Genomic DNA, 12,989 nt, shown 5'->3' on the forward strand with positions numbered 1-12,989 from the left:
CCCTCATGGGGGTGGTTTCACACTATCCCCATGCCCACACTAAGACTTGGGGTAGCCCTATGGACTGGCCCCTATTCCTAAAAGCAAACCCTAACTATCTACACAATGATCTGGCATCCGGTACCATACCAGATACACAGAATCACTGACATCATTCCAGAGGGAGACTCACAGCGCGGATTGGCATTGTTTCATGTGCAGGATAGTGCACACCTAACCTTGAACTCCTGTGCAGGACAATGCACACCTGACCTCGGACGACTGAGATGGATCCCTAGCTGACTCGTCCCGGACTAGGCTCACATGAGACCAGTTTACCATCCCAGGTCCTGCACCTTCCGTACAGATATGTATACGTGGCATCCAAGTGCGGAATGTACGTGACAAAGAGTAAGCCTCTTGGTCCAAGTCCAAGGCACAATGAATCAATAATAACCCAAGAGTCATTTATATAGTGCTTATTGCTGCTATAAATAACAGTCGAGTCATAAATAGCCAATAACCTTGGGTTTACTAAATCTGAAACCAAGCCACCTGAATCTGCTTGCTTTCCCTAATCCCAGAGCTCCCCTAACCCTTTTGGATTAGTCTCAAACCCCAAGGGTTAGTGTTAGGTACGTAACATAGGGGTTGATCCAATCACTGCCCTCTAGAGGAGTATCACCTATTCCCGCAATTGCTAAATATCAGCCTGGAGTGTGGCCATTTGCTCCTCAAAGTAAGATTTTTCAGCTCCTTCAACCCCCTCATGCTCAACCTCAATAGGTTCCCCATCCGGTTGAGGGTGCTCTTAAAGGTCCAATAGGTCATCAGTAAAGCGAAGTGCAAGCTCCATAGAAGTAGGAAAGAGAATAGAGAAAGTGGTGCTGCAAGAAAACTGTGTACCAATTCTCAAGAGAGCAAAACACGCTTTTTTCGCGAGAAAAGACGAGAAAATATGCAAAAACCACCAACCTACTGATGCTCAACCCACGAGATGGAAACCGTGTTGTGAATCCACGCAATAGACTATCTCCAAAGTTTCATCACGTCCGGAGTAAGGGTAAGATGAGTTAAACAGACCTAGACCATGTTTTTATAAGTTAAAAAAACACCACATGTGCTTTCCACTAAAAATAATGGGGATGCGTTTTTTAAAAGAGTTAGAAGGTCTCACCCCACCGCCCCCCCACCCTGCACGTTTTTTCCAAAAAAAAACAAGAACTTACTATTTTCAGCCCATGAGTTGCTTTTTCATATAAAATAATTGTCCCTGAAATTAACATGTGACGCCAGCTTTAGCATTCTCCTTCTACATCCTCTCTATACAACCGTTGTACGGCTACCTCTAACACTAATAGTTGTCTATGAATGTGGGCTACAAAGCTTGCCCTCTTTGATTTGGATATTGGATGTGTGTCATTTGTACATGGCACAAGGGAGCTCTTAAAACCATAGTTTTTTTCTTACTCGTATGGCCATACTTCCATACCCGTATGTGTATGGTCACGTGCGGAAAAACTTTTCATTCTCGAGCCAAAAAAGAAAATGTTTTGCATCTTTTCTAGACATAGAGATTAATTGTCAATGTGTGAAAGTCATGACGGATGAAACATGGTCAATTTGTGAAAACCATGATAGACCATCTATCATGGCTTTCACATATTTTAAGTCTCTCATGGTTCACTTCTTTAAAAATGGCATGTCTACCCTTTAATTTAAGAATCAAGTATGAAATCCCACGTATGGAATTTCTCCAAGGTTTCCACCATACTTATTTCATACTTCCAAACTCATATGCGTATGTCGTATGGTTGCCATATGAAAAAACTATGCTTAAAACCAGAAACCTCTGCCAAGAAGTGCTATTAATGGCCAAAGTAGTCAACAATCTCTTGCCAACCAGTGGCCATGGAGGTGGGCTGACCTGCCATCCACAAATGGCAAGAACCGGGCATCACTTGCATGCAGCAAATAACTCCTCTTTTCAGGAGGGAAGTGATGTCCACAAGTTCTGAACTCGTGATAGATGTAGTTTGGGGTCTTAACAACTAAGCCAAGGACTTGTACACACTTTAACTTGGTTGATTGTTCTGTTTGTAGAGATATGAAGTAGCTACTACCTTTGAAAACAAGTCTTTTAAGGTGTATTCAACATCCCAATCATTGGGACCAATCAGGTTCAAATCTAAACCCAAGGTCACTAGTAGGGAGCAGAATTGCCTAGAGATTGGAGAACAAACTGTTGGCCACATCTACGCTGTTGTGACATGGAAGCTAAGCACATTGTGAACAAGGTAGATAACAAATTGATTGTTTTCTTAATGTCGATCAGCAACTCAGCTGGTCCAATGTTGCTGTTGTACTTAGAATTTTGCAGAGTGCTCAGATGTCTGTGTTAAGCATTGAGGTGAGCACTACTGCAACCATGACGGCCAGGAAAGGTGGCCGGGTGCCTTTTTCCGCAAGGAGAGGACCCTCTCCTCCAGGAAAAGGCCTCCCAACGGCCCCTACACCATCACAATCAATCAGTATATTTGACCTTGCTTTAAATAAGGGCCTGAGTGGAACTAGTAAGCTTGATTACCAGCCTGTTAATAAGGCCTCTTAGAGCTAATCAAGTGTGCGCACAAGCGCTCATCTGTTGATCATCCTCTATCTCTTCAGTGGTGGCATATCAAATGTTAGAATTGATTGAGCTTCATCCTTCCAAATATTTCACATGTTGGCATCTAAAGCCTTGAATTTGCTAACTGAGGTGTTAATCCTCTAAAGATATATTTAAGCATTACCAGTTCCCATGAAGGGGAAAAAGTCTGCAACAGAAACCTGCACTCCCATCTCTGCAAACAGGTCCACTCCCGCCAAGCGCGACCTCTCCTCGCTGTTGCAGAGGACACCGTCCATGTCGAAAAGCACAGCAGAGACTCGATCAGAGGTCGCCTTCTTCTCATCAGAGATGTTCACGCTAGTGGAAGAAGAAGAGGAAGCGCAGGCCATCAGCCTTGATGGCAATGTGCATTGCGAGGGTGAGAAAGGAGGAGGAGACAGAGATGGCAACGGTGGGTTATGCAGAACAGAAGAAAATCGTGCAGAGAAGGGCTTGCGGTAATGATGAAGAGGTAAAAAGCGGGCAAATGAACGAGAGAGGCAAGGAGAAACGGGGGGGAAAGAAGCCATCAAAGCTTGGAAAGAGAGAGGGCCTTCTCAAGCTCCAACCTTCTGGCTATGGCGGTAGACTGATCGCTGACTATGGCCACCTTCGCTGCAGCTCTGGATAAAAGGCTAGGCTGTGATGAGCAATAATGCGTGCACTCTCTAGATACTGCCAAGGAAGGATTTCCTACGTGGCCCAACCTCGTCCAACCTTGGTTAATCCACGTTCCCTCACCACCATTTTCATCCCAGAAACACAATTTGAGGACATGGTCCTTTTAATGTGTAAGAATTATGGAGTTTTTTTTGGGCGTGGGAGAAATAGTTAGCGGGTGGATAAGGCGTCAACCTTTCTACCAGGATTGATGTGGCCCACCCCTCAAAAAAAGTGGTGTGTTCCTCCTCGATAAAAAAAAAAGAATTGTGGTTTTTTAAAATGAAATCTACCATATATTCTCTCTCTCTCTCTCTCTCTCTCTCTCTCTCTCTCATATGTACGTTTATAGTGGGAGGACATCTTGCAAGGGAAATTGGGGTTTTGGTGACCTACGCCTAGCTAGAGTTTTGGTGATGTACCTTGGTCATTAAAGCCAAGCCACACCTGTGCAAAAAGAAGGCCATCATGAAGAACTTAAGTTATAAATTCTAGCAGGAGAAGTAGGGCAGCCTACTTCATCGAGCGTATATCAGCAAGGGCTCTCTCTCTCTCTCTCTCTCTCTCTCTCTCTCTCTCTCACACACACACACACACACAAACAGAGAAAAGGTCTTTATATCTCTATCTCTCTTGTAGTACAGAGAATAGCCAAAGGAGAGATGGTAGAGAAGAGAGGGGAGGAGAGGAAAGTGGGGAGGAGGCGGAGGAGATAAGGGTCGTGAGGAGAAGCGGTAGAAGGACCCAAAGGAGAAGGGAGGGAGGAGGGCGGAGGAGAGGAAGTGGATGAGGGTCCTGAGGAGTCATGGTAGGAGGATTGGGAGGAGGAGAAGATATAGGAGATATATCGGTAAACATATGCCGATGATGATGAGCTTTTCATTATGTTGTAGATTCACAACTTTTCATTTGTGATCAAGGGACTTGCACATGTGATTAATTATCATCTAAGGATTGAACCGTAGAGAGTTGACCTCCTATGTAACGTCATGCTCTCTCCTCCCCTCGACCTTTGTATGTGTAACATCATGCCCTCCTCCGTGTTGTAGATATCGAGCTCAACTAGTGCTGCAAACATTGATGACCTACCTACGTGATAGCTTCCGCACTTATGCCACTAGCATGGTTGGTGAGATTATGGTTGATATGCCGCTAGTGGTGGATGACATGCTATGTGAAAGCCACATTTGGATTACTAGAGTATGACATAGTTATAGCGCCAGCTCATATAGTTGGGTTCACACTATGGACCGACCATTGTATGTTATAGTAGAAGAGTACTTTCCCTCATTGTATGTACTCCTATCTCTTTAGTTTATGGTTGTAGAGAAGAGAAGAAGATATGAGAAAATTTTAATTATTATAGTAGAAGAGTATTTTCCCTCATACTTGTACTCTTATCTCTTTAGTTTATGGTTGTAGAGAAGAGAAGAAGATAGGAGAAAATTTAGCTATTTATCTCTCTCTTGTGTCCTGCTCACTCTTAAAGTGTGTGTTTGCTTGCAAGGAACTCAAGCACTCCCTCTCCCCCACATTCTCTTTATGGTATCATAACTTCGGTTCGTGTGAGAGCTAAGGAGGCAAACAAGAGGCAAGAACAAGGCAACAAGCAAGGAAGCGGTAAATGAGTAAGGGTATTTCCATCACTTTGCCTCTGATTTTAAAGCAACACCTTTGGTAGATGTGAGAGCTACATGCAAATAGCGAAGTCACTATCTCAAATTGAGACATCCTCCTAGGTGAACGAAGTTAACTTTAATTTCAAATTGAGGCATCCTCTTACGTACTTCCATCTCTTTCCCTCTTTGATTTTGAAGAGCTACAGGCAAACAGGGAAGTCATTATCTCAGATTGAGGCATCCTCCTGGATTGAAGTAAGAAGACCCTGTTGTGTGTACTTAACTTTGTTAACTACAATTTCATGTGTTTCGACGCGATTCGAATGCATTTCAGGCCCCATTTGGCTTTGCAAGTTTTTTGCACTAGAGGCTCTCTGTGAAAGTGTCGATTTTGATTGTATATGTCTAATTTATGGTTTGGTGCAAAGTTGCATTAGAAATTTGATTATAGAACAGTCTGTACAGAGAATCTGTGATTTGCAGATTAATGCTAGATGTATGTTTATTTGACTATTCTATATACAGGTGTAGTATAACGGGTATACGATACCGTTGTGTTGAAGATTGCAAGTTTGTTGTAAGTGAAGAGTATTTACAAACACTATTTGGTAAGTTGCTGTGCAGGTAAATACATCTAACTGTCTATCCCAGATTGTGAGCAAGAAACTAGACAAGAATAACTTCTAAACATGGAAGTTCAGGATGACCAATTTCCTTATGGGAAAATGATATTGGGAGTTCATTATATGTGATGGAAAGGAGCCAAAGATCGGTGAAGAGAGTCCCACCCCTCAAGCAAGTGCAGGCATATAAAGCATGGCATGAAAGTGCCACAAGGTGTTGTACTAGTTGTTGTTTATCAATGTAACAATGTTGCATTTCCCGTCAGGAAGCCACCAAGATGAGGGAGGAGAGAAGGGCTCTTGTTCACCACCCAATCGTAGAGGAATGTAGATAAGAATCCACACTACCGGGCTTATATAGTGGCTTGCCTGCCCACACATGCCCAGCCGCTCGCAATCCTCCAACCCGAGCGCCTCACCCATGAACTCCGGACACTTTCACCAATTGGGCTCCATGTCTAGTTGAGCCCTATTGGGGTTACAAGCTACGTAACATTACCTCCCCCTTAAGAAGAGTTTTCATCTACAAAAACAAACTGAGATAGTTTTTGGTAAGCATACTCAAGCATTCCAAAAGTGGACACTTTCTCGTCTCTGTCCTTCCACTTGACAAGTGCCTCTCGGTACATAGTATGCCTCGTGTTTCGATCCCTAAATCCAAGAATCCAAACTAAGGATAGTTTTTGGTAAGCATACTCAAGCATTCCAAAAGTGGACACTTCCTCGTCTCTGTCCTTTCGATCCCTAAATCCAAGAATTCTCTCGGGTTCATGTGGAAGAGACCGTGGTTCAATAAGTTCCACCAAAATGTCAGGACTACGTTATCCTAATGATCCATTGTTTTACGTATTCTACTGACATGAAAAACAAGATGTACTCGAGAGCTCTCCAGCAACTCAAGTTTGTACGCTACACTATCAATCTTTTTAAGGATTTTAAACGGATTGCAATATCTAAGTCTAAGAGAAACCTCTTGACACTTTCCCAACTTGAGAGTCTCCGACTTCACAAGGACTTTCAAGAAAACAAAGTCACCCTCTTCAAAGGTCACTTCTCTACGGCTCTTGTCAAACGTACATTTTTGGAGTGTTTTTGCACGATCTTGTGCACTACAAATGCTATCTCTTCCTGCTTTTAGCATATCTTGCATATCCTCTAGGAAATCCTTGACAAACTGAATTTTCTCCTTCTCTAGCCCTACGGTATAGGACATCTCGGGTAGAACTATACATTAACATGAATGGGCTAAATCCAGTCTCGCCGAATGTTTTGAACTATTATAAACAGATTCTAAAAGTGGCAGGTGCTCCTCCCAATTCAATTCCTTTTTACTGATATATGGTCGAAGCATGTCTTCTAGCACTTGGTTGACTCTTTCTGTGACCATTAGACTGTGGATGGTCGGCCGTACTCATACTCAAAGTAGTATCCAACTTTTTGAAGACTTCCCTTCAAAATTACAGAACTTCCTATCTCTATCAAAAACTATATCTGCGGGTAGGCCATATAGCTTGTAGACATGTTTGATAAACAAATTAGCTAGCTCAGGAGTTTTTACCTCCTTTCTAGTAGGAATAAACTTGGCCATTTTAGTCAACCTATCTACCACCACCTAAACCGAATCATATTCTTGACTCGTTTTAGGTAACCCGGTGATAAAATCCATCCCATTTTCCTTTGGGAATATCCAATGGATGGAGCAAACCTCCTACTTTGAGATGCTCATGCTTATTAACTCTGGCACTTCTTGCATATCAGCATGATGTCTTGGGCGTCCTTGAATATACTAGGCCAATAGAATTGTCTTTTAACTAGTGCATAGGTCTTTTGTAACCCAGGGTGACCAGCACTTGGACTATCGTGACTTTCAATAAGAATTTGGCGTCGAAAGTCACCAATAAATGATACACAAACTCTACCTTTGTAAATCAAGTACCCATCATCGATATAGAAGTTCCTAAACCTTTCCACCTCCACCCCCCCACCCCCCTGGACGAACTTTATCACCCCCATTTGAAACAATGTCGAATGGTAGTGAAGGGTCCACCCCCGAGCTCTCTGTCTCAGTACATAGCCCAAGAGACATGTATAGTCTCTCCAAACTAGAAACTCCCTTTCTTCTTTACAGAAACCTTGGCTAATCGCTCTGGATTAGCACTCCTCTCTGGCAAGGAAGGAAAGGGTGCTTCTTTTTTTTAGCGAGCAATTACGGGCAAGCAGTCTTGCAAAACTGGCGAGCGGTTGAAATCGTAACACATGGGCACCTCTTTTTCCCTACTCTCTCTCACTATCTCTCTCTCTCACACACACAATTCACATGTAGACTCTAAGATATTGATAAAAGTCGCTTCCATACACAGGAGACATTGAATACAAATTCCATGGAAAACACCAATAAGTGTGCTTGGTTGAAAACATAGGACATTTCTCTCTCTCTCTCTCTCTCTCTCTCTCTCTCTATATATATATATATATATATATATATATATATATATATATATATGTATGTATATATATATATATATATATATGTATGTATGTATATATATATATATGTATGTATGTATATATATATATATATATATATATATATATATATATATATGTATATATATATGTATATATACATATATATATATATATATGTATATATATATATATATGTATATATATATATATATATATATATATATATTGACGCATTTACACACCCACACATTTCACACATTTGCAAGATATTTCACATGTAACACATAGGACATTTCTCTCTCTCTCTCTCTCTCTCTCTCTCTCTCTCTCTATATTGACACATGTCAAACTTTTCCAAGATATTGATAAATGTCACTTCCATACATGAGACGTGAATACAAAATCCATGGAAAACAACAATAAATGTTTTTGGAAACCAATGACATGGTCATCTCTATGACTCATATTCCATGTGAGGCACCAGCACTACTTGAAGTTGTATGATCTTGCTGGTTTATGTTGGGTCGTGGAGGCCCTCCCCAATGCGGATACTGATATGGGTTTGTTATGTTAGGTTGTGGTATACCATAAGTGTATGGCATCATTTCTACTCCTGGTGGTGGTGGATAGTAAGAAATTTGCCGAGATGTAGAAGTAGCACCACATGGTACATATGAAGCATGCAACCATTGGGGTTGTCCATGCCAAGGTTCCTCCAACGAAATTTGAGGTTGCATGCTTGCTTGAATAATTTTCTTGGATTCTTTACCTTGAAACCAAGTGGAACACAAGTTTATAGGCACATCTTGCAAAAGAGCCAACTCCTGATTATAGCACAACCAATCATTTTCTATGCTTATACAATGTCAGTGAAGCTCCTTGCATGCCTTAGCCATGACACCAGTCCTTGTAAAGCAATCTAGTACTAATTTCCTTTCCATTGTGAAAGTACCAAAAGGAGCCACCTGCCAAAATGAAGAAAAACTTAAAATCAATGTCTTACATTGTATCGAATCATTACCAATAAAAAAACAAGTAGTGTTTATTCTATACCTTATAGTCTCAACGGGTCGCTCAGCTGCACCCCGTAATGGTTGATTATCTGTCCCCCTAATATGAGTGGCAGGCCTTCCTTTTAGGCGGAGTGACTCACTCAGGAGGTTAGTGTAGTGTGTAAGCCCAGAGGTTGTAGCAAATGCATCCTTACCGTTCACTCTAATATATGTTGGAGGTCGAATGCTTGGTGGGTGTCGAACAAATATCCCAACAATCAACATTACTACCTGCACAGTCATGACATACACCTCGTTTGTTTGAATAATAATTTAGAGCTTTCTTTTAATCTCCCAATGCTAGAAGAAAAGAAAGTTGTGGTTCATACCTCTTCAAAATCTATCTCATCAGAGCGACGGTAGCTCTCTTGCAACTCAAGATATAAAGTGTGTTGTAGAGAAAGATCATGGGCTCTGGCTATCTCCACCACATCACCGAAATGGTCATCGACACAAGTGCTTACAAAGGTTCCATCCTCTTTTAAGAACTCATTGCCAAGAACACATGCAGCCTCAACAAGCTCTTTATTCCAAATGTTCCATCCAAATGTTCCAATGAGGGACTAGTGGAGTATCCTTGTCTATAGGCAACCCTGTGGGAAAATCTGCCCACACCATTGAACATCCTCTCAAAGATGAGGGCTGGCTTCCTATATTTCCAAACTTGTTCAAGCCCCCAACAAACTTTGCCAGCCCATTGTAATGCCTGGGAGCCAAGTTTATATTAGAACCTTGTTGAAACTATAAATACTTATGTTCAAAATACAAGTTGGGGTTTTCATGCACTTACTGTGAGATGTTTCTCCCAATTATATTGTCGGCTATTTCAGTGATGTTTCCCAAAATAGCCATGTACTTCGCTGATATATTTCGAAACACTTGTATTATAAAAAACCAAACATGGCTATTAAACACATGCTTTAAAGGAAACGATTGAACAACTATAAAATAAGGTTAGTGTCCATTACTATACTTAGAGGACTGTCTAAAGTATTCGTGTCATTGTCTTTGTCCTCCTCCACATCCTCATCTTCTGTATGATCGTCCTCCTCTGAATCGTCATCATCCTCCTCATCTTCGCTTACAACCTTTCTTTTCTTTGTGACTTTCTTTCTTTTTTGGGGACCAATTCTTTCCACATTGACTTGCCACCCTATTTTTTGGTGCCAAGATTAGTGACACCTTTGCCTCATCCACTTGCATCTTTTTTGACACTTATAGGCAATGCTTCCCCATTGCCTGTCCTAGTTACGCCTTTCTTGCCATGGCATGTAGGTTGCTTGGACCCCTCAGCTCCAGACCACCTAGGCTGATGTAGATCTACTTCGCAAAATCATGTCAAACAAATGGTTAACATAGAGCAAGGCATGGAATATATCACATGGCACCGGGCATGGATAATATCTTTACCCACAAGGCCTCCTCGTCATGGGGGTATGTCCCATTGGGATAATCTAACCACCATGGGCACAAACTCCATACCTCTTTTCCGGCAAGTTCTTCTATCCAGATTTCTAGATATATGCCATTTTCCTCAACCTCACTCAACACCCACTCATCTGCAGGATGACGAAGCTCGGGGAAGGAAACTATGTCCCTCATCAAAACCCACCACTTGGTAATAAATAGGATAATAACAAAGTTGTCTTATTAGCATACCTATACCTAGTGTACATGAAAATTGGAATGAAATATTCTATTCTAAGCACACCTGTATATGGCGTATCTTGCTGTACATATGAGATGTGGCTGAGCTGATGCTATGACCGAAGAGACCGCGTTGCTTTTTGCCACGATACAAATGCGGTGTCAAAATGTTTTACCTTGTAATCGGCCAAATAATCTTTCAGGGACATTATTTCGTTTGATTCTCCTTTCGCATGAACATCCCACAAGATTGGCTTCTCTTCCTCTATTTTGCACTTCATATCAAGTGATGTGGGTACATGTACTTGTTGAGGAACATGTGGAATGCAAGTTCTCTGCATGGTACCTGTGTAGACTTCATAGCATTCTCTCCTTTAGCAATGGTTTGAACCAACTTGCCCTTTCTACAAAAACATAGCAGCCATGCATTACACTCTAAAACTTTACTAAAACCAACTGGCGCTTTTTGCATAGCAAATGAAACTTACTCATTTGGAGGAAAGTTAGAGCGGGCAATGAGTTGTAGCTTCTCAATTGTGTGAGTTGTTACTGCTTCTCATGCCAATCTTGGTACTTAAATACCACATCAAAGAAATCCTTTCCATTTGCAGGATTTGCAAATGGCTACGAATGTGTACCCCTTTTTCGTGGAAATCATCTCTGTTTCCTTCAAGCAATTCTCGTACACCTCCTCCTCATCTTCCGTGCATTCCCCTTCCTTAGGCAATCCTCTCGTTTTTGTTTGAATCATTTTCTTGAAGTCGTTCTGTTCTTACAAATCAAGATGGAAAACCTTAAGAAAACCTGAGCTAAAGAAGTAACGTCTTTGAATTAAATGTTAAAGGCATGCATAAATATTACCTAAAAAACAAATTGGGACAACAGTGCCATTGGGACACTGTACCAACTTGGTTTGCCCACTTTTTTTATTATTGTGAGCAACTATTGTGGTTTCCCACTTCTGTTCATAGTTTGTTAGCTTCTGTAGAGCAGAGTATTCACGTTTGCTATACCCAAACGTTGTATCAGAAAAATATCATGGTCTGGTGTGTGTGGTACATGCACACGAGTCACCCTGATGAAAAAAACAACAATTAATAGCTTCAGAGAGAATCATTGAACATATGTATTACGGAATATTTATATACTTATTGAGGTTTGCAAGTTTCATTAATAACACTGCCTCTTCTTCCTTTTGTGAAGGAAATGATGCGACACCCAACTTGAGGATACATATCCTTCAAATGTAACCATTATATGTGTCCAAGACAATGAAGAAAATTATATTGGAGCTTTCAAGAAAGATAGAAAACATTCCAAAAGAAAGAAGTGTGAATTTAACTTACTTGTTTCAATGGTATGAAGCCATGACACAAGTCTATGGTTTTCGTCCCAAACGACTAAATTTTTATTGGTAAGGTGAGCCCACTTCTATGTTTCTTTGATATTTTCATCAAACATATTCGATTGTTGCCGCCAAAACCCATCTCTCCATCTCGGGTCCTTAGGGTTATGTTCTGTGGGGGCTTCCTCAAGAAAAGACTAAAAAACAATGAACTTTCCCATTGATGGCACATAACTGTGCCTATTGAAGCTCTCTTCAAGTTCCAACAGATGGTCATCTGTACTTTGAATGGCTGGATTCACACAAAGCCTGTTCAATGGTACAGGTGGTAGTCTCACATAGTGTGAAGACAACCAGTTCTGCAACATCTCAGTTTGCACCAGCCTCCCAAAATTTTCCGGTAGAGAGGGCAAGTTCTCATCCTCCTCTTTCACCAATTGCCTGACAACCCTTTTTCAAGAGCTCTGTGGGGTAGAGGAGCCTGCTACATTTGTTCCTTGGACCACATTTTACACAATTTCACTTGGCCTTGCATTTTCAGTGCTCTTGGACAATGTTGGTTGAGAAATGTTAATGATGTCTGGTTGCTTTTCTGACGAGCTTTTTGAGATTGGGTTGATGAAGCCATTCTTCAACATACAACATTGCAAAGTGAGTGTCTTTGTATATGATTGTGTTTTAGTATGTGTGCGTATACCAAAGTGTATGGGGAGGAGAGAGAGAGAGAGAGAGAGAGAGAGAGAGAGAGAGAGAGAGAGAGATGCATAGAGAGAGAACGTCACCTCCTTGCTCCTTATGATGGGCAATACAAAAAAAGACATCAAGAAGCCCTTTTGTACAAAAACATATACTTACCATGGTTAATCTAACCCAACCCAAAACCTAACCTAACCTATCCACTCCAGTTATTCATCTACACCATAGTTGGCTAAGATAACATGGGCA

The 12,989-nt window shown here is 41.3% G+C and overlaps 1 protein-coding gene across 2 annotated transcripts in view; it reads right to left on the reverse strand.

Moving 5' to 3' along the window:
* LOC147628268 (haloacid dehalogenase-like hydrolase family protein) overlaps positions 1–3,295 on the reverse strand; it is a 72,779-nt gene extending 69,484 nt beyond the window's left edge. For both annotated transcript variants that reach the window (XM_086813339.1, XM_086813338.1), the window contains exon 1: positions 2,772–3,295. In XM_086813339.1, the coding sequence (XP_086669465.1) occupies positions 2,772–3,159 (388 nt within the window). In that variant the 5' untranslated portion in view covers positions 3,160–3,295. The remainder of the gene's footprint in view (positions 1–2,771) is intronic.
* Between the last annotated feature and the right edge of the window lie 9,694 nt (positions 3,296–12,989).

Source organism: Cibotium barometz, chromosome 19 (genome assembly GCF_041138505.1).
Source record: "Cibotium barometz isolate CiBa-2024 chromosome 19, ASM4113850v1, whole genome shotgun sequence".
NCBI classification, from domain to species: Eukaryota; Viridiplantae; Streptophyta; class Polypodiopsida; order Cyatheales; family Cibotiaceae; genus Cibotium; species Cibotium barometz.